The sequence below is a fragment of the Furipterus horrens genome, unplaced genomic scaffold (genome assembly GCF_987537825.1).
Source record: "Furipterus horrens unplaced genomic scaffold, mFurHor1.1.pri manual_scaffold_1, whole genome shotgun sequence".
NCBI lineage: Eukaryota > Metazoa > Chordata > Mammalia > Chiroptera > Furipteridae > Furipterus > Furipterus horrens.
The window spans coordinates 216,755,179-216,775,955 of record NW_028327171.1 but is presented as its reverse complement, the minus strand read 5'-3'; the positions used below and the strand labels follow the sequence as shown (position 1 = coordinate 216,775,955).

The 20,777-nt window shown below is 60.1% G+C and overlaps 1 protein-coding gene across 15 annotated transcripts in view; it reads right to left on the bottom strand.

Annotated features, from left to right (window-relative positions):
* The window catches only part of LRRFIP1 (LRR binding FLII interacting protein 1), a 103,017-nt gene that overhangs the window by 22,351 nt on the left and 59,889 nt on the right, over positions 1-20,777 (bottom strand). For 5 of the 15 annotated variants that reach the window (XM_090285163.1, XM_090285172.1, XM_090285180.1 and 2 more), the window contains 2 exons: positions 1,721-1,756; positions 1,185-1,310 (listed from right to left, as the gene is read on the bottom strand). In XM_090285163.1, coding sequence (XP_090141289.1) covers positions 1,185-1,310; positions 1,721-1,756 — 162 coding nt within the window. Of the gene's footprint in view, positions 1-1,184; positions 1,311-1,720; positions 1,757-7,415; positions 7,494-11,195; positions 11,262-12,325; positions 12,374-13,598; positions 13,677-16,073; positions 16,137-17,209; positions 17,270-20,078; positions 20,118-20,777 lie in introns of all 15 variants that reach the window. The other 10 variants (XM_090285145.1, XM_090285155.1, XM_090285150.1 and 7 more) reach the window with 6 other exon arrangements.

The window sequence follows — 20,777 nt, the reverse complement described above, 5'->3', positions numbered from 1 at the left end:
TCATGATATTTTCATACAATTTTTATAAAATCTAGGTCTCTCGTGTATATTTCTGCAGTTTTATAAAACAGGCAAAAGAGCATCAGGAAATGGAACAAAAACCATTACTCCTGGAGTTGCTACTCTGTGCTGGGCAGAGCAAGACACGGGGAAGAGAGAGGGAGACAGACAGACAGACAGACAGAGGGAGACGTCTGCAGGGCTGGGAGCTGCCTCTCGGGCCCCGGTCTTCCTCTGCTCGCCCCTCCGCCGCCGCATCCCTGGTGCCTGGCATCTGTGGGAGCCGGACGCTCCATAAATGCTCGTGGGACAAACTAACGGTGCCCACGACCTAGGAGCAGAGACAAGCGTGGACGGCAGCCGATGCTGCTTCAACGGAGGACGGGGATGAACGGACTTGCGGGCGGCCCAGCGATGGCGCGTGGGACAGTTCAGGGAGGACAGTCAGCAAATACTCAGACGAAGCAGAGGCATCGGAAGACACCTTCAAGGGACCCTGGGCCACCCCCACTGAGGCTGACATCTCTTCTCTGGCCTCCCCGGCCGACGGGCCCCGGGCTGTTCAGACAGCGCCGTGGCAGCTGGTTCTCTTCACCAGCTTTAATGATTAGAAAGTGCCTCTGTAAACGAAGCCCGGTCTGCTCTTGGGGGTGCGGCCCTCTGCTCCCGGGGGGCGCACGCTCTAGAACCCACTCCTTCCCCTGGCGCGGCCCCTCTGGAGGCAGTGACTCTCGCAGACAGTGCTGTACTTCTCTCTCAGACCGAGGGCGCTGAGGGAGCAACAGAATAATGTCCACATGCCAGAGGGAGAAGAAAACCACTTGTACACCGTGGTGAGGCCCACGGAAGGTGTGTGATAGCGGGGCGTGGACAGAGGTGGGCAGAGGGCAGGTGGACAGAGTGGCCTGGTGCCTTTGTGAGGTCTGGCAAGTGGGGACACAGCTGTGCCCCAGAGCTGAGGGGCGCAGGGGCCGGGTGCAGGTGTGCCCTGCTGGGGTGGGCAGTCAGGGATGGCTTCCTGAGGGAGGCTCTATCTGACCTGAGTCTCGGTGTAACTAGGACGCCTGCTCCTGGGAAGCAGGGAGATGGGACCGAGAGGAAGGACCTGGCACATGAGGAATGAAACCTCTTTTTCCTTGAAGACAGATTTTAATAACGGGTCATGTGTGGGCAGAGCACGTTACCTTGATTTCCCTAATGGACGCCTCGGTGTCGATGGAGACGGAGGTGTCCCCGCTTCCCCTCCGAGAGGAGGTGCCACCCAGCGAGGCCAGGGTGGCTGCAGACAGGCCGGGCAGGTTGCGAGACCCCTAGAGCGAAACAAGGCCGGAACACAGCTTCAGACAAAAGCAATGTTACCCGCACGTCTGCTATTCTGGCACCTTCACCTGAATTCAGCTTCCCACTTGGAACAGCTTCCGTGGGCTTGTGGGGAGCAATAAAGGGACGGTCACACCAGGGGGCACGGAACCTGGGGCCGGTCTGATGCCCCTCAGCTCCACGGCTGGGCCACGGTCAGCTGGAAGTGACCCCGGGGACCCCCCAGCCCCCGCCCCGCAAAGTTGTGACGCTGGCTGGTGGGCCACACGCTGGTCCTGCTCACTCCCGGGAGATCTTTACTAGAGATCAGGCAACGCATTCCCTCGTGAGTTTTACCCCGAAGTGCCGGGCTCCACTAGGTTTACCAATGACATCGTATAAAGGCTGCAGAAACTCTCACCTTCTCCGAGAAATCCTTTTCCGGTCTCTCTTCCACCTGCAGAGGAAAGTGCACAGAGATTAAACGTGAGCATTAAGTGGAGGGTCTGGACGTAGGGTGAGATAATCTTAAAATACACAATAGCTTCCTCTGTGATTTAAAACCTGCTCTGCCCATGACCCTCTGGTGGGCCTCTGCCAGGCGGGGCGGACACAGCCAGCCGGCCCACTGCAGCCCAGAGCGCCCAGCTGAAGGCCACGCGTGGCTTTTCAGCTCCCACGGTTTCCACAGGAACGTAACGACGCCGGAACCACACGGACCACAGAGAGAAAGGCCAATGACGGGGAGCGTGCTGACGGATAGGTCCCCGCTGTTCCGTGTGCAGGTCTGTCCCACGCAGGCGGGACGACACGCCCCCACCCCCACCCTCTGCGCTGACTGGGACGGGAGGGCGCACGCCCCAGGGGCCCTGGGGGCTGCAAGGCGCAGCGGCAGGAGCTCTAACTTCGACTGTCACTGAACTTGGCCTCTGAAGCGAGAGAGCAGCGAGCCGACTGGAGCCTCCGTGTCGTGAGTGACCGGGTTGAGGGGAAACATCCGGTTTAAACATCTTGGGAGGAGCACCAGACGCGTGCAGGAGGCTGGTCAGGGCTTGGGTGGGGCTGAAGGTCCAGAAGACTTTGCCGGGTGAGAGGGGGGACCCCAAGACTTTGAATGTTTTCATCTCTGCTATGTGGCCGTGTCCCTGAGCCTGGCAGGTCCCTCCGGCGGGCGGGAGCCTCGGGGGCTGGGGGGACAGGGCAGCCACGAGGCTGCGTGAATTCCCTGCGCTGGGACGGGGTCCTGGGGGCGAGGTGCGCCCTCCTTCTCTGTCCAGCAGAAGACCATTCCCTCTTCCTCTTCTTGTTTTCCTCTTTTCCTTCTTTGGTGCCTCGAGGGCTCCTTTCCAGGGCCCGCCGGGGGCCGCAGAGGAGGAGGAAGCCTGAGCCCGGTCTCCCCACGGCTCTCCCGCCTTGCGCCCCCACGGCCGCCGGGCGCGCAGAGGTTTGTCTGGCCAGTGCAGGGCCCACCGGGGTCCGCTCGCGGGTGACCCGGGGCCCACGGCCACCTCTGCACGCTTGCCCTGCCGCCGGCTGCCGCGGCCGTGCCCCGGGCTCCCCCTAGATGGCAGTGCGTCCAGCCCCCAGGCGCCGGCACCCGCTCTAATAAAGCGCCCTCTGTCCCCGAAGCAGAGGAACAGGTGACCCAGACAGCGTGTTTAATTTTGACACAAGGCACCGCACGTTATCTCTGGAAACAACACACAAAGAAGCCAGACGGACGAACACTAGCCCCCGGGTCCTCGTGCATGGAAGGGCGACGTGACAGGGCCGCTCCTGCTTTCTGAGCAGTAACCCTAAACGCTTAGGTCAGAGTGACAACGTCACAGTAACAGGTTTAGGAAATACACCTGCAGGACTTCGGTCGCCAATGGCTGCACAGAGACGGCTTTCAACACCTCCTGGGAAGAGTCACTTCTGAAAAACAATCTGTGAACCGTGAAATCGTGGCCACGCTTCCTTTCAAAAACAAAGGCTCGAAGCAGCACATGAAAGGTTCTGTCAACTCCCGCCTGCGCACGTCCTGGGCGTGAGGTTAGTGTTCGGGCTCCCTGACCACGACGCTGGGGAGGGGCAACGCTCCGGGGTCTCCGTCACCTGGCCGCCCCCTCCCGACGGCAGCACACAGTCCGCGGGCACGCAGAGGCCCAGCAGAGCGGGGGGCCGGGTGAAAGAGGACTTTTCCTCACGGGGTCCCTCTGGCCCCCCAGCCGGCAGGCCCAGACCCCGGGTGGGAAACGGACCATAGACACAATGTCACTGCCTGCGCCCTCCTGACAGACAATAGTGAACACTGCTCGGAAAACACCCACTTTAAGGGCGATTTTCCTTCAAATGCACACACACGGAGTCTACCATTAGGGCGGACGTTTTGGTTTTAAATCCAATACTGTTGACATCACTCGTCCTTGAACTCTTGCGTTCATAACTCAAGACCTGTTTTTCCACCTGGTCCCTGCTCCCGCCTCTTCCTGCAACTTGAAACGTGAGTCATTAGACTTTTGTTTTTCTAGCTCAAATGGGCCAGAGATTCTGGCTCCTAACTCGCGTCTCTGAATCCACAGGGGCAGGGAGACGCTGGGCCCCACACAGGACGGCCCTCACAACTGGTGCGGGGTCTGGGGGGCACAGGTGTGCTGGCTTCACCAGAGAGGCCCCTGCTGGGGGCGGCGTCAGGCTGGCAGCCAGATCCCCGATTCCAGCTCTCTGGGAGCTTCCTGCACCCCCCCACGGCCCCCCGCCAGGAGCCCACGCCGCTGGGGTGTCTGCTGCAGGTGCCCACCTGCTGAGCGTCTTCCCCCGCCTGTGTGCTGTGGCAGTGGGAGCAGGTGTCTGCTCACCTCTGTGCCTAGGACATTCTAGGTGCTCCAGAACTCTGGCTGAATGAACAAACCCCAGCTTCTCAAAGGGACGTGAGAACGAGGCGGCGCAGTGTATGTCCTGACACGGACAGGACCCCTCTGCGCTCCCACGATACGGGGGGACCACGGGGCTGGGGGAGGTCACGACTGGACGCGGAGGCACCTTTCCCTAAAGTGGGACAAGCTGTCCTTTCCTCCGCTCCGGTTACTGGCTCTTCCATACTGCTCCCCCCTCACCCCCCCCACACCCTCCGGGGCGCCTGCCCCCGGCCCCCATTCTCACTCCCTTCCCAGAGAGACCCTTGTGCCCCGCCCTCCCTATGCCGCCCCTGCATTCAGAGGCCCGATGAGTCACCAGGCCAGGGGCCCCTCCCATGAGCCGAGGTGGCCTGCCACACCAGCCCTGCCAATGCCCCATTCTTTCACTGTTCTGTTCTCAAGGGTTCACGACCTGCTCTTTCCAGGTGAAGCTCAGGAAGTTTACGGTCCTGGCCAGGCGTCCCAGCCAGGAATGGGAGCTGTGACACTGGGACCCAGTGACCCCTGCTTCCTTCCTGCTCCCTGTCCCTCTGGGAGGCCAGGCTGGGAGGGTCACTGGCCCCACGGGCCTCGCCCTGGGCACTGCCCCCACCCACTGCTGCGCCCTCCTGGGCAGGAGTCTCCTGGCTTCTTTCCAATCAGCAAGGCCAAATACACCCGCTGACACTCCCTTTGGTCTAGCAAGACCCCCCCACACCCCCTTCCAACGGTGCAGCCGCCCAGGACCTGGGACACAGAAAGAGGACCCCAAGTTCCAGAACCCCCGGCAGGCGGGGCCAGCTCAGCTCTGCCTCCCGGCCTCGGCCGCTTCCTGCCCTGGGGGTGGTCAAGCAGCGCTGCAGCCCCACCCCCGGGGAGCCCCCTGCGCGGGCCAGAGGTGCCTCTGGTTTAAGGACCACGCTCAGAGGGGTCTGCAGGTTTGGCGTTCCCACCCTGTGAGGTGCTCGGATGGGGCCTGGGGACGGCCTGTCCCACACAGTCTGCAGGACACTGACCTTTGCTCCCTCCACGTGTCAACAGCATGACGATCAGCTGGCCTTTGATAAGTGGGGAGCTGACTCGGGAGAAACAGGAGTGAGCTGATACGTGTTTGTGACCAACCGCCGATCAGCTCAGTCAGACAGGTCTCTGCCCAGAGCCCCGAGGGCGGCGGGAAGCGGCAGGGCTGGGGTGGGGCCCCGGGGCTCCACTGGGAGAAAGGGAGGCTTGGAGTGGCGAGGGGACCCCGGTGGCACAGGGCGCAGGGAGGAAGCAGCGACCCCCCGCCCAGTTCCCCAGGATGGGGGATCGGACCTCACCAGGCCCCCAGCTGCAGGGACCACCGCCTCCCGTGATCAGGCCCCGGGACATGGGGTACCTTTCATGCCCCCCTCTCTGTTCATGGTCTCCGACCAAACCCGGTTGTGTGACTAAATCTGTCACAGATGTAGAAGCTTCTGACAGAGGCATCAGCGTCTGATTTCAGTCCCCTCAGTCCTGAAGTCTAGTGATTCCATCTCGATGCTTGATAAACCGACACACCTAACGGCAGACTGGGTGGTGCCCGCAGGGGTCAGGACCCTGTGACAGTAAAGCCGCAGCCTCCTCCGGTCACTGCGGAGGCTCCTGTCTGTCCCCGAGAGGACACGAGGGAGGATTATGCGCGAGGAGGACGGGGTCTCCACTGACTGTCGTGGAGAATGTTTATTCCCAGCAGCTCTGATGGCTCAGGTTCACACCGAGGAGTTTCCGTGCGAAAACCCAGGAAGGGCCGCGCGGGAGTCAGCGGGAGTTCAGGGCGCAGGTGCCGCCCTCCCGGCCCCGACGCAGCGTCCGCGAGAGGCGGTTTCCCGTTTCCCAGATGCTGAAGGTGAAGTGGCGTGACATCCACGGCTGGGTCCTCACCCTTCCTGCGAGTGGGGAGTGCCTGGCCTGGCGGTGTCCTCAGAACGAGGCCCCCTGGCCCCCTGGGGAGGCCCATAGGCCGGTGACCTGTGTCCGCGGCTCCCACGGAGGGCGGCTCTCTCGTTCTGGCACCGTCCCCTTGACCCTCCTCTGCCTTCTCCTGCGACGGGTCAGTGGCGGAGAGGAGCATTTGTGCGCCACCAGGAACACACCAGCGCAGGCGCAGGGGTGACCAGCTCCGGCCTCGGCCTTGGCCTTGGCATCAGGGACTTGGGGAGGGGGCACCGAAGCCTGAGCTCAGTCTCCAAGGGTCTGCCGGTTTGTTGCCCATCTGCATCTCGTGGGACTCCCTCAGGGCTTTGAAACACATCGTCTGATTTAAAGGACAAAGGAGTCACCGTGCCCCGGGTCCCTGCGTCTGTGCTGGCGGAGAGCACAGCTCCCCGGCTTCTCCCCGAGTACCAGGAGCAGCGCCTGGACTTCAGGCAGCAGCACCCAGCGGGTGTCGCCTCACCGAGAACCACGCTCGCGCTTGCCCATGACGAGGACTTGGGGAAGCTGCCGCCGCCGCGCAACGCCGCTCTCCGGGCCCAGGGTTTGTCACGGACGCGCTGCGGGCTGGCGTGGCCACCCCCTGCCACGCACACGCTGCCCTGCTCCTGCCCCCTGAATGCCCCCTCTCCAGTCACGGCCAGCTCCCCACTCCCCGGTGTCCCGGGGGCGAAACCGCCCTGCAGACCCCTTCTTGTTTAAAGAACGTGTAGCAGCCCCCTACAGAAACGAGGCGAAACGGCCCCCGAGTCCTAGACGCCGCGCTATGCACGCCATAATGAGACTCCAAGGACGGGGCCTGGGTCGGAGGGCCCCTTATTCTCCTCAGCAAAACGCGGGTCACCCCATGCTCAGTGACCCGCAGGAGCTCCTGTGGGTTTCCACAAACCGGGGAATCTGAGAGCCTGTGGGACGGGGATGGGGGGTGATTCACGGCACTGACAGGCCCGCAGTGAGTTTTTAAAATGCCCGGGTTGAATAGCAAAGAACATGCCAAACAGAACGTAAAAGTCAATCCTTCCCATTTTAAATCATACAAACAGCAGCTCAACTCACGTGGCCACACCCCCGTCCCCCCAAGCAGCCCCCGCCCCCCCCGCCCAGCACTGTGCCCCGCCCTTCACAGGGGCCTTCAGCTGCTCAGGGTCCCCACCTGCGCTGGTCCTCAGACCTCGCAGGTTTCGGAGCAGCCTCGGCACTGTCCCCTGTGTCCTGGCCGAGGAGGCGGGCAGAGGACAGACCGGCGAGGAGGGGCAGAGGCGGCAGACGCAGGTCACTCACCACTGGGCTGGCCCGCGCCGAGCCGGCTCTGGAGGAGGCGCGGGAGCTGGAGCTGCGGGGGCCGCTGTGCTCCGAGGGCTGCCGCACAGCCAGGGGGCCGCAGGGAGACAGAGGCAAAGGGACAGGGTTAGCAGGGACGCAGGAGGGTGGGGACCGTTAGTGGGCGGGCCAGCCACACACGATGCGGAGGGCAGAGGGGGGCGTGGAGCGCCGGCTTCCCTGGGAAAGCGATGCCCACTGAGGATAAAACAGGTTACGCGTCACGTCAGAAGAACAGAGACTGCTGGGTTAGTAGGGGACAGGGACACGAAGCATCCACTGAACTGGGGCGCACAGAGAGCCACCTCATCGCTGCGGAAAGGACCGTCTGAGAGCCGCTCCCAGCCCAGCACGGGGCCCGGAGAGCCGGACGGGGCCCCGGGGTCGGGCAGGGGAGGCATGTGCTTCTCCACTCTCTCCGAGTGAAAGCAGAGTGAGAGTTAGGGTTCAGACAAGACCAGGCGTGGCTTTCCCGGCTGCCCTGGGACGGTCTGTCACAGACATCCGTCTCTGTCCACCTGTCTGAAGCCCCAGCAACTGATGGATTTGGAAGCCACGACCTACTCACTTGGACTCATATTCACGCTGGCCTTCATCCTAGGTACATTTCATATGTTCTTGTTTTTTAAAAAAATTCTAACTTTCCTCTTGAGCAAGGCCGGCGGGGGGAGGGGGGGAGGGGAGGTCCCAGCAGTAAGCAGCTGGGTCACAGGCGGGCAGCCCTTCCCGACACTGGGCACCCACTGGGACACCCGCAGGCATCATCCCTGCTGCAAATTTCAGGGGCCACAGCATCGGGATGCCCGCCACTGTCCTGCTAAATGCCTCTCTTATTGGCCTGTTTTCCCACCGGAACGTAACTCCCCAGGGCCGGGGTCTGAGTCCTTAGGGACCGGATAGGACCCGACAAGCAGCAGGCCCTCAGAAAATACTTGTTGAATGTAAAACTTCAATTTCAGACTATACATAGCCTTGGTCGAGAGGAGCAAGGGCCCCAGACCCATCGTACCTCACCCATTCCTTCACCTGAAAAATATTTATTGCACGCGAATGCTCATGGGCCAGGCGCGGTCTCAGGTGCGCAGACAACCAGCCGTACGTAAGATCCGTGGCCACAGGGAGACACGAGAAGTCCCACAGCATCTCTAGCCTGCTCTGCGGCTTTTTGTGCGAAAGAAAGGGGACACCTGACACGGGCACTTCAAGGTGGAGGACTTCCGCCTTTGGGTCTGCTGCTTCCAGAGGGAAGGACGCCCCGAGACTCACACTGCCGCATCCTGTCACTGGTGTCCTGGGTCAGGGTGCAGGGATCAGAGTTCACGGAGCTCATCACCAACCCAGGTTTTCCCACGTCCTTCGTCAGAGACCATCTCTGATCATCTGACCTGAGCAGACCACACAGCCTAGTTTGTGTCCCTGAGGTTCCCACGCAACCCTGGGCACCGCCCGTGTCTGGGGGTCAGTGTGGCTCACGTGGGGCTCAGGGACATGGGAAAGATCTGAGTTCTGGTCCAGGCTCTGTCTGATATTGGCCATGACGCCTTGGAGGCGTGACTTAGCCTGTCACCCATGATGTGGACGTCAGGGCCCTGAGTACACACACGTGCCGAAGACACAAAACAGACGCATGGGGGCCTTCCCTCGCCATTCACTCGTCTGCTAGAAACAACTTCTGTGGCTCTTGGCCCGACAGTGGCGATGGCCACCTCCCGGCGTGTCAGATGCCACAGGTCCCGCCTACCACACATGTGCAGCTTCATAAGGGCAAGGGAGGTGGAAGATAGAAGGATTTCCAGGGAAAACAGGCATACTTGCAAAAACCAGTCCTTCCGTCTCATTTAATAATTATAATGAAGTCATTTAACTGGAAACAAATACTGCAGTAGAGGCTAACTTCCTGGGACAATGGTGGCCAGGAAAGTCTTCCTAGATCAGGACGGTCTGTCCCGAGCAGGCCAAGGTCAGCCTGGGCTCTGAGGTCACAGCTCCCCGGGCTCAGGACGGGCTGGACTCCCGCGCTTGCGCATGTGGTGTGTGCATTTATCAGCGGCCACAACCACTCACGGGGTGGAGAGCCCGGGGACCTGGCTATCCACAGGAGAACGACAGTGGGGGCGGGAAATCGGGGACCCCCCCCCTCAGCCTGCTGCTGACGCCCCCAGGTCTCCGAGGGGTTTCACCCCAGGCTAAGTGTTGCCCAATTATAGTCAAGAAGCGCGTGCTGAGCTCCTTCTGCGTGGGAGTGCACCGTCAGGCGGAGGAAGAATTTCGTTTAATTCTCTTATTTATCAGCACGGCTTGGCACCAGGGATGTGTGGCCCTATTTTAGGAATTTGTGCTGCCAGGGCGAGAAGACCTTTCATTTCCTTTACTCGGCTAAAGCCTCCCCTCCCGGCGCGTCCCACGGGAGACCGAAAACACAGCAGTAACAGCAGCAGGAGAGCAGCCAGCCCTGCCAGGAACTGCGCTCTGAAGGCCAAGACCAGCCCCTCCAAGAAAGTCCCGCTGCAGAGGCTGCTTAAAGGGGATCTAGGAGACAGGACCTGCAGACACCAAACGTCCTCCGGGGGCTCTGAGAACACCGTGCCCGGGAGCGCGCCATTCTCTCCAGGAGCTAGCACGCGGTCTCTTTTCTGATCAAAGGAAACCATTTAGTTGCATTTAGCCATTACCTACAGGCTGGAGCCACGTCCTCCATTAGGTTTATGAACTTTTTAACGGCCTACAAAAATATTTAAGAACTGGGAAGAAGATGGAATCCACAGGCTCCACCGGAAATGTTATACAAACTTGGGAAGTGTTTAGTTAGCTTGTCAACAAAAACAAGTGCTACGTCAGTTCATTATTAGATACAATATTTATAAAAACTACACTCAAGAGAAAATGGTAGGTTAGACTAGTCACTTGGTAAGAACCTGAGTATTCACAACAATTGGGGAAACAGTAAAAATCATAAAGTTGGATTACTTAGCTAATTTATGAAGCAGCCAATCATTTTCGAAAGCGAAACTAGGAAAACCCTTCCAAGCATTTCTTAGGAAGCAGGCCTCCTGCACGTGGGTCTTGGTGCGTCTTCACGGGACCGTGGAGGCGCCATGAATGCGGGACCGCGGAGCGCAGTGGAGGCTGTCTGGGGTGGACCCCTGTTCTCCTGGCCCCCAGGACAGGCTTCCCCGCCTCCGTGGACCGATCCACGTCTCCCCCTGCTTACTTCTATCATCCACTCGCTCAGTTTTTTCATTCAGCAAGTATTTCCTGTACAGTGGCCAAGCCTTTACTGTGATCCACTCCCAATCCTTTGAAGAGGTGGGAAGACAAAATAAAAAAGGAAATGACCGTCTTCTGAGTCTTTGAATTGGCGCATCTTTCTGAATTACCCAGGGGTGAAAATAACTTGGGGCCTGTCCACTTCTCCTTTCCCCTCCGCACTGTTTCAGGACCAGCCCCTCCACGACTTCAGTGTGGCCGCGTGGCGCAGGCGGAGCCGCGGGGGCTCAGACAAGGTTAGTCCCTCCCCCTGACCGCGGTGTAAACAGATGAGCCAGGACGCTGGACTGACAGCCACCGGCATCGGGATCCACACCTCCCTGACCCTTCATACAACGCACAACGGAGACAAGAGGGTGTCCCCTCCCTGTAGCCCAGGCCAGGGACCTCCCGGGGCTGGGACGGTGCCACGCGAGCCAGCCCAGGTCATGCAGCAGACAGGGGACAGCTCCGGGGACACAGACACGGCCTTACAGCCCATGAGCCGCAGGCACTTCCTCGCCGCGTCCCGCCGAGACTGCCATCCTCAAACACAGACGCCTGCGACCAAAACAGACTGTCAGGACAGGGTGCCCTTCCTCGCCCCCAGCACCCAGAACACAGCGGCACGGAAGCAGAGGACCCGTCCTGGGAGTGTCACGGGGGAAGACGGGAGGGCAGGCGAGAGCCCCCTCCCAGGCCCAGAGCTGTGCAGCAGGCAGGGACGTGCAAGCCCTAAGGGACACGGGGCGTCGCTGCTGCTGCCCGCATGCAATGCAGCGGCCAAGCGAGTCTTGAAATCTGTCCCTCTGCAAAGGACGCCCTGCTGGGTGACACTGTGTTAGCTCAGATTTCATCTCAGCAGATGGCTCGGCTGTCCTGACCTTCGTCACGGCGCCCTCGTGCCTGGGGTTTAGGAAGTGACTGACACGGGTGACCCGGGAACTAGAGAGCGGGTCAACGATAGGTTGGTTCCTGTCATTCTTTGAAAACTCTAAACTAGAAGACAGAAGGGCTGATTAACTCGAAAACCCTACGCGATGAAACGCCGAGGGAAAACAGGAGTTTGCGACGCTGCAACGGCCGCGCCAGCCTTTGCCCCGCGTGCAGGGCCTCCCATTTCCCCGACGTCCCCTCGACACAGCCGGCTGGCTCAGCTGGTTACATGTGTCTCTCACTCGTACGTGTGCAGTCTGACGGAAACTCAGAAAGTTGTTAACAACACAGTTCAGCCACTCTGAATATTTAAGTTTCCTGCATGGCATAAATACCTTGCATTTAAAACTGGAAATTTCCAAAGTAACACAGTGCGCTGGGTTAGCGCCTGGGAACCTTGTACCAAAGCGGTAAAAACCACCTTTCTTCCTGCCACTGAGTTAGGTAAACGCCTTGCTCCGCTCCTGCCCGACAACGCTATGCGAAGACTGTCCTCCTAGCGGCTGGAGCAGGGGACAGTTATTGTCAGCTGCCGAAGCAGACACCACGCACGCAGAAGCCCCCGGCCAGGTAACTGACTCCCTGGTGCAAGTGGGTGGGCAGGTGCCCAGCACGGCGGGGGCGGGGCGCGCGTGCAGGGTGGGGGCGGGGCAGAGGAGCCAGGCCTCGGGATGGGGGAGCACACGCACCCGGTAACTCCCCGGTGGCCCGGCGGCAGCGCTGGACAGACAGGAGGGCTGGAGGAGAAAAGGAAACAGCAGGTTTTAAAAGTCTTTAAAAAATACCCCCAAACCAGCAACAAATCAGAACAGGTGACCTGGATGCTGTCCGCGGGCGTGGCGGCCACGTGGCGGACGACGGGGAGGAGAAACGGCTGGGCTTTCGGCAAGGCTGACAGATGGAAACGCGCGTTTACACGGAGGAGCAACACAAGGTGACTTCTAACTTTGAGACAGTAAGCGTCCCCGGAACCTTTGAGGAGGGACCCTTGTGGAGCCATTTCCTCCCAGGCCTTCCTGGAGCAAGGGGGAGGGGTGGCCGCAGAAGGTGACACGGGAGACAGCACGCAGGAGAGCAGCCAATGCGGCTGTTCACCCAGACCGGCAGCAGGAAGGGCGGGCAGGGGCGCGTCCCCGTCTATCCGACGTGGGGGCAGCAGCCTTCCGGACTCAACAGGAGTGGTCGGCCCAGGGCCAGGCCCCAGCCCCCGCGCGCACGGGCCCATGCCGGCCCCTCGAGGCTGGCGCGGCCACGGATGGAGCTCTGGAGGGGCCTCGTGACTCATCTCCAGGCACGGGCCACGGAGAGCCCGAGCACAGCGGACCGTGCCTGGCCACGGGCGGGTCCCTCAGCGGCGCAGGGCAGAGGACCGTGCAGGGAGATGACCGCGGTCCATGCTCGGACCTAGCCCCGGTTTCCTTGTAGGAGAACCAGGCTGGGTCCCCCCAGCTCAAGAGGCCCAGCCCCCGCGACCTCCCCGTGCAGACAGGAAGCGAGCGGACAGCGAGCCAAAGGGACAGCGCTGTCGCCCCCACTCCTCAGAGACCGTGGAGTCCGCTCAGGCACAGAGGCCTCCCAGATTGCTTCCTGGACACACTGACAAGAGAAAAACAGTTTTTAAAAAAACAAATGGAAGCCCGAATGGGAAACAATTGCTGGAAAAGGAGGAGACCCAAGAGACCAATTTGGGGGGCTGAGCTCTTGGAAATACCCTCTGACTAGAGCTTCCTTTTCCCTAAATTCCGTTTTTCTATATAAGGTCTTCAGTTCTGTTCGATCATGTTTTTAAAGGTTGAGAAAAGTCTGGGTGAGCAAGTGGGCCGAGCCAATTCAACCCCGGCCGGGCGCTGGTCTCTGGGCTTCACGCAGAGGAGGGTGAGTGTCCGCACACCCAGTCAGCAGAGAAGTGACCCCCGGGGGAAGAGGGGGAAGAAGAAGGGCCGTCACGAGGGGAAGACAGGCCCGCGTTCCCTTCTGGGCAGGCAGGACTTTGGCAGCAAGGTCACGGCGGGGCAGGCCGGGGCCGGAGCAGGAGAGTCCCTGCAGCCAGCAAGCGCGGGCGGGAGGGACCCAGGCCGCCGGCCTCACTCCCGCTCCAAGGCACATTGCACTGCACAGCCACACAAAACCTCTTTTCACAACAGAGCCCATAGCAGGCGTGCACTTGCGGGGGCAGGAGAAGGAAGAAGCATCAGGTGGACATAAAGACGGCCCCGTGAACTCACAAAGCCGGGATGGGGACCCCGTCAGGGTCTGTGAGCCTGCACACAGGCAAAGGCAGTTTTCAGTAACTGAATCAGTAGCAAGACTATAGTGGCCTTGAACTTCATCACAATCCGAGTTCTGGTTTTTAGTTTGGTGGGAAAAGCTCCAAACCCAGACTTGGTGGCGATCCCGACCTCTGCTTGATGCAGAACGTGCCCCTGGAGGTGGCCTTGAGCTTGGCCCCCGAGGTACACACGCCAAGCCGCTGTTCACTGCTCCCAGCAGACGCGACAAACTCGGGGCTCCAATCAGAGCCCAACAGCCTACGCGCTACTTCTGGGGAAGGCTACTCTGTACCTTAATGACTTCCCCACGTAAAACGTTTGACCCTGGGTCCTAGGCTGGCAGAATTCTCCTAATCGTACGAGAACAGGGCCGCCCTTGAAGGGAAAGTGGTTCCACTCACGTAGCTGGGTGGCACCTTGAGACATTCTGCCGCCCCTTCAAGGTCCCGTGACTTGTACCTGTCACTCCTACGGCTCGAATAAGCAACACCAAGATGACCTGAGGGGCAGGCAAGTGGAATTCTGGGTGGACAGGGAGACGCTCCCTAACTTCTGACACGGATATTGTGACCGGCTCCAGCGGCCGCGTGGGCGGCGCAGAGGCCACGCCGCCAGGTGGGAGAGGTGCCCACGGCCGCTCCCGACACTGCGTGGTCCAGCCGGGGTTTGCTTCTGACACGTCTAAAAGCCCGGAGAGGCTCTTATCAAGCCTTCCACACTGCACCTTCCCGGGATCAGAGTGAAATAAGCAAGCCGATAAACAAGCCGATAAACAAGCCGATGTGCCCTGCAAGAACAGCACTGCAAGGACCGGGAAGCTTCTGAGGGCGGGAGAGCAAACCACGCCCCCCAGCGTGGCGGTGGGGACATGTGGCCTCGGGGAAGTTCTGATGAGAATTTTGACGTGGACGCTTAGGAGGTGGGTTATTTCTTTTAAGTGAATTCATGGGCGTCGGTCAGCCACCCTCTGCGCTTTGGTGACTGACCCACTGCTGGGCATGGGGTCTCCATCGCCCTCTTCCACGGGAGAACGGGTGAGTGTCTCCTCTTGGAAAGTGAGGAGGAGGAAGTTTTCTGGGGGACAAAGTGCTCTATGCCACAGCAAAAACTCCCTGGAACTAAGAAAATACGTGCAACGCCCCTGAAGTTCAAGGTGTCAGACGCACCAATAGGCTGCGGCTTGCAGCGGATCTCCCTTCTGTTCGCTCAGGGCTCAGGTGCGGGGGGGCGGGGGCCGCGGCCGGAGCGCGGTCACTCCAGGCGCCAGGAGGCCATGGTGGGCGTCCGGAGAGGGCCCGAGCACGCGGACGGGGCGGCCAGCGAGGGGGCGGCCAGCAATGCCGGGACCCCCCACCGGCAGAAGCAGGAAGAGGGGAGAACCAGGCGTGACGGAGGCGCAGAGACAGACCCCCTGAGGGTCTGCTTTCCACGTGTTCCTGCTCCCCCACCCCACTGACCTAAACCTTAGGGTCGAGGGCAGTTCTCACTCGTGACGCTTGCCCAAGATGAGCTGCTCCCTGTTGCCCTGTTTACTGCGGCACAGGGGCGCCTGGCAGGTGGGTCTGTCCTCTGTTCCAGAAGGAGACGCGGCCATCGGTCACCCTCCTGAGCACGCCGTGTCTGCTGTGAACGTGAACCTTACCTCGGACGCCCACGCCTGGCCTCTCAGGGCTCTTACAGAACTGAGAAATGTTTGCCTCTCAGGACGGAGGCCCGTCCGTGAGCACGGGGAGGAACTGAGTCCCACGGACTTGGCTGCATCCCAAGTTCCGGCCCCGCCCCGAGACACGCTCCACGTCCACGTGCACCTTACAAAGTTATTCTGTTTTCGGGGACTTTTGGGGCTTTCTTGCTTTATTTTATTTTTTTCTTCTGACTAATTCTAACCACAGAAGCCACACAAATACTTCTTTTCATGGCACCGAGCTGAATTCCACAATTCACTGTCAGGCACCTGAATGTGAATTCAAACGGACGGCGGGGACGTCTGAGTCAAATGTGTCGTGCTAACTGCTGCTCCAAAACGGACGCTGCCACCTTCCCAAATGGGAGTTTGTAATGCAGGGACTCACACACACACACGCACACACACGCACACGCAAGGCTGCATGCTGCAAAACCTGTCGTTTCTGAAGAGAGGATGTGAAAGATTTGAATGGGAACCAACCAGCTTCTCCTCTCTGGACGCTGACAAGGTGGAGGATCTGCCATCACCGCTGTAGCTGGAGTTCTGGGCACCAAAGAAGACATGGTAAGTGACATGCTTGTCCCTGCTGTCCCCAACGCAGCCCCTGTCCCGGCCAGAGGCAAATACAGAGTGACAGCCACACCCCGGATGGTCCTCACTGGCCCCCTAGGAACACGAAAGGGTTGAGACTCTTTCTGCTGAGGCAGAAATTCTTAACAAGGGGTCCCGGCTGTGTTTCCCAGTCCAGCGCTCATGTCCACAGGGCGTCACGCAGGGAAGGACATGAACAGGAGGGCAGAGCTGCAAGCGGGGCGGGTTTTGACGAAACAGAGGGTATGCGGGGGTTGGGGGGGAGCCAGGGTGGGGCTCGCTCTCCCCTCTGAAACCCGAACATGTAACTGAAGTGTCTATGTGATGAGTCTTAACACACTGAGGTGAATTTAGGGCAGCGCTATTTCACGCGACTAGTAAAACGTATCACTGCAGAAAGGCGAGCAAGGGTTAGGTGCGGGAAGACTTCAGACAGCTGAGCGTGAGAGAGCCCTGCAGCAGGTCAGGCGCGTTAGAGAGGCGTCCAGCTCAGCCTTCTGAAATCCACAGGGACCCCCTCCCCACACACCCTCGGGCGCCCCCACCCCTGCCAGCACTCCCGTGTCATGCTTCTCCCCGCCCCCGCCCCAGAGAGGACCCCTCGCTCCCTTCAGCCCCCACCCCAGCACTGTGAGCATTCCCATCCCTGCGCCCACAAACAGAGGCTCTGCCCTCTTCAAAATCACAGACGAGAGACGTGGAAGACGGGAAACGTCGAATTCCGGCCCGACGCCCCCATGGTCCGCATTCCACACCTCGGAAGCGCGGATCTTTAATGCCAGGGCTTTCAAACTTGGAGATTCTCAGCAAAAGGAATCTCCTACACGAACGCTTAGAACGTCAGAAGACTAGCATTCTAAGAACGTTTGCTCGCTGAAAAGCATTAGCCTCATTCTGTCATGCGCCCGGGGGATAAAAAAGACCCCCTATGACACGAAAAGAAAAAGTAGCGAAATGGCGCCGCATTTTTAAAAAGCTCCGCGGACACCCGTTTGGCTCCCACGCATGCAGCTGGCGATACTGACCCTGCCCGCTCTTCTGCTCAGGGACTGCGATCCATATAATTCTCCATCATCACCATTGGTCTGTGGCAACGAAGAGGAGAAGAAAAGTGACATCAGCCAACAAGCGGAGAAGCATCAGACAGACACCGGGCAGCGGGGACGAGGCGGCCAGGGACAAACCGCGCTTTCCGAGTGGGGCGGGTGAAGGACGGCCCGGGAGGCCCCCGGTCCCAGCGCGCCCCCGCGCCCCCTGTCCTCCACCTGCTCCTCCTCAGCTCGGGGGAGTCCCCTCAGTGTCCCTTATAAGTAACGACAGGCATCTGGGGCGTGAGGCCAAAGCCCCTCCTGTGGACGAAGCCCGTGGGCCTGGAGGCGGTTGCTTTCCGGCGGGTTCTTCTCCTTCCTGGCTTTCCGGCTGCGCTGCGCAAACCCCGGCTCGCGAGCAGCCGGGCCGCCAGGCAGGGGGGCGCCCGTTCGGCCTGGGCCAGGCGGCTTCCCTCGGGCCGGCTCGGCCCTTGACAACCGCGGCCCGTTCGGAAGCTGTACCGGAAAATTCAGCCATGACGAGCCCAAGCACGCCACGGAGAGTCGGGGAGCGCACACGGCCTTCACGTGAGCTTCCCGCTCGTCCAGTCTCGCTACTTTTTCTTTCTCAAAATGAAATCTGAGGACTTATTCCCCGATTTCATGATTTGTCCTCCTGAGAAAAGGGAATGAGCACGTTCCGTACCGGCTAACGTCGGTCCATTCCAGGTAACTTTGACTTCGCTGCAGTAAGTGAGGAATAAAAGCGGATCACATGTGAACACTGCAGACTGCCACCATCGCTGAGAAAGCAGGGGCCGCTTGAGATGAAGCCTTCCTTTTGGGCTCCTTCTCTGACGTGGCCGACAGCCCGGAGCAGAGGGCGGGGAGGGCCCGGGGAGCGGTCCGCTCTCATTTCTCACCGTTTCTCTGCGGCCTCCCATGGACATGCAGGGACACTCTTGCTTGGAAAGCTCTGGGGGACGCTCACCCTTTTCTGTCGGAATAGGATTCCGTCACGGGGAACACATTCCGAGGGCCCAACCCCAAACCTGCAGGACCGTGACAACATCTGTGGCGGAAAGCACTTTGCCCTTCCTCAGGACACCACCGGGCCTGCCCTCCAGCGGTTCTAGGGTCACGCGTAGGTCGGCGGCGCTGCTTCATGGGCCAGGAGAGCCGAGAAACTCCCTGCCACGTTAGGATGAAAAGCCCACGGACAGCATGCTGACTCCATCTGAAGCCTCTGCTCTCCAACCGGCTTTCCCTACAGAACACAGTCCGTGCTGTGCTGTGCACCTGCGTGGCCGTTGCCTGGCCTGCTCCTGGGGCTCCGGGCCCCTGACGTGGGAAACCAGACACCCGGAACAGCCCTTCGACAGGCCCCGAGGAGAGCCTCACACGCGGGCGTGGAGAGAACCCTGGACACTCACAGACGGGCGTCCTCTGAACGGGGACAGGTAAGGCACAGGAGTACTGCCCCAGCAGACCCCTCATCCCAACGGTGACGCATGGTCAGTCCTCGGTGCTCTCAAAGCACCCCCGAACGTCACACATGGCCATGCAAGCGTCGATCGTTAGCTTTTCTGATGAATAATGTGAGCTTATTTTTCTACCGAGGTGACAGGCAGCCCACCCTCAAGGGTACGAGAGACAGGGAGCAAAGAAGAGAGGCGACATCAGCACACTCACATGCGGTACCCGGCGCGCTCCATGAAAACCGAACGTGGGAGCGAACCCCGAACGTGGCCTCTGACGCTCGCTGACCCCACCAGGGACTGGCCCTAAAGGGGTTCGCTCTTACTGCAGTTGGAAATCAAAAGGCCAAGCATCTAGACACATGCCACTCATGCATTTCATGGTCGAGAGCGGAAGAGCTCTCGTCCACCAGCGTCCTTGTGGAAGGAGCCCGGGGGGCTGCTGGGAGGAGCACTTTCGGAACCTGTGATGTGTCCTTGCGTCTCCTGCTGTCCCAGCAGGTCCCCTCATCCCCGTGGCAGTCTCCTCTGCCGTCTGCCCCTGCCCCGGTTCTCCGTCCGTCCATGGAGCACAGCAGCCCCGCCAGGAGGCCCAGGGGTCCAGGGTGCTAGGCACACGGATGGCGCTATTAACTGTCACCTTAAAGGGAAGAGCGCCTTCTTTAAACCCAGGGGTTTGCTAAAGAATTTGGAAGGATCCTAGAAGGAGTAAAGCAGACGTGGTTTTAGAAGAGTCCTCAAGGGGAGGGTGTGGCGGCCGCTCACGCGTGGACTTCCTGCCGAGGTGAGACCTCCCTTGGGGCTTCACGCCTGCCGGCCTCGGAGGCAGGAGGCACAGAAGCTGTAAGCGGCTTCGAACTGGAATCAAAAGCCCCTGCTGTGCTGCTGAGACTGGGACCTCCCGGGCAGAGGAGCCTAGCTGTAGGTTTAACTGGAGTGGATTTGGATCAGAAGACAATGGATTTTTTCATGAGATGAAACGACTTTAACTTTAATCTCTTAAAGGAGCTGTAGAGGCTTCTGGAATTCCTGATCTGATTTGAGCTCCTTAAGAGCAAGACCCCATTTTTCCCCCACTTGGGACCCCGAGCCGCTAGCACGGCGTGTGGCGGAACGGCCGGCGCTCGGACCGTGTGCGCAAGTCTGGGCCCACAGCCCCGCGGGCCGGAGGCGCGCCCAGGAGGCTCCGGGGCGGGGGCGGGGGCGGGGGTGGCGCCTGCCACTGGCCCGCAGTCCCCAGGAGACACTCGTGGGCGGCACGTGTGTCTTTGCGAACATAGATGCGCTTGGCTTTTCAGACGAACACCCGCAGGTTAGTGGGGACACCACCGGGCATTAGGTCACACGACACCATTAGGAGCACACGGCACACCATGCGACCGTCTCACCCAGGCGTAGGCGCCCCCGGAGTCCCGGTCGGGCTGCGGCTGTCGGAGCAGGGAGGGACGGGGGCACGGGCAGCAGTTAAAACGTGCAGCGAGACGTGACAAAACCAGAGCACAGGCAATACTGACAATCTTGGCAAAACGACAACTTTTTCTCGACTTCTACGACCTCACGTGTATTCACAAATAGAATGCAGCGACCATCACCCCAATAACATGACCCAGAACTTTCACGGCAAATGTTGCTGCAATTCTGAGGCCGTCAGAGCCGTTCCAGCTCCCCCTCTGAAGGCCGCCCCGGCACCTGCCGGCACGAGGACGGCATCGGGGGGCACCCCCTCGGTGGGCCGCTCTGACAGCAGAATCACGGGCACGGCCGGTGTCCACGGATGTCTGGAGAGGCGCCGTCACGGCGACTAAAAACAAGCTTTCCGTTCTTCCGTGGCGGCTGCATCGAGACCCCGTTATGACAGGCAGTGACATGCAATTTTACCCCTGTGGTGACCGAGGCTGACGTGGGCAGACCCCCTGACTGATGTAAGGACACAATTTCTCTACGACACCTCTCAAAGCACACGCTTCCTTTTCAAATATCATTACAAATGCTACTGGAAAGTTTAAGGAAAACATGTTTTCATGTCTGTCGGCCCTTAAGCAGCCGTGATGAAGAGGTTTCATCAAATTGACAGAAGGGGCGTCACG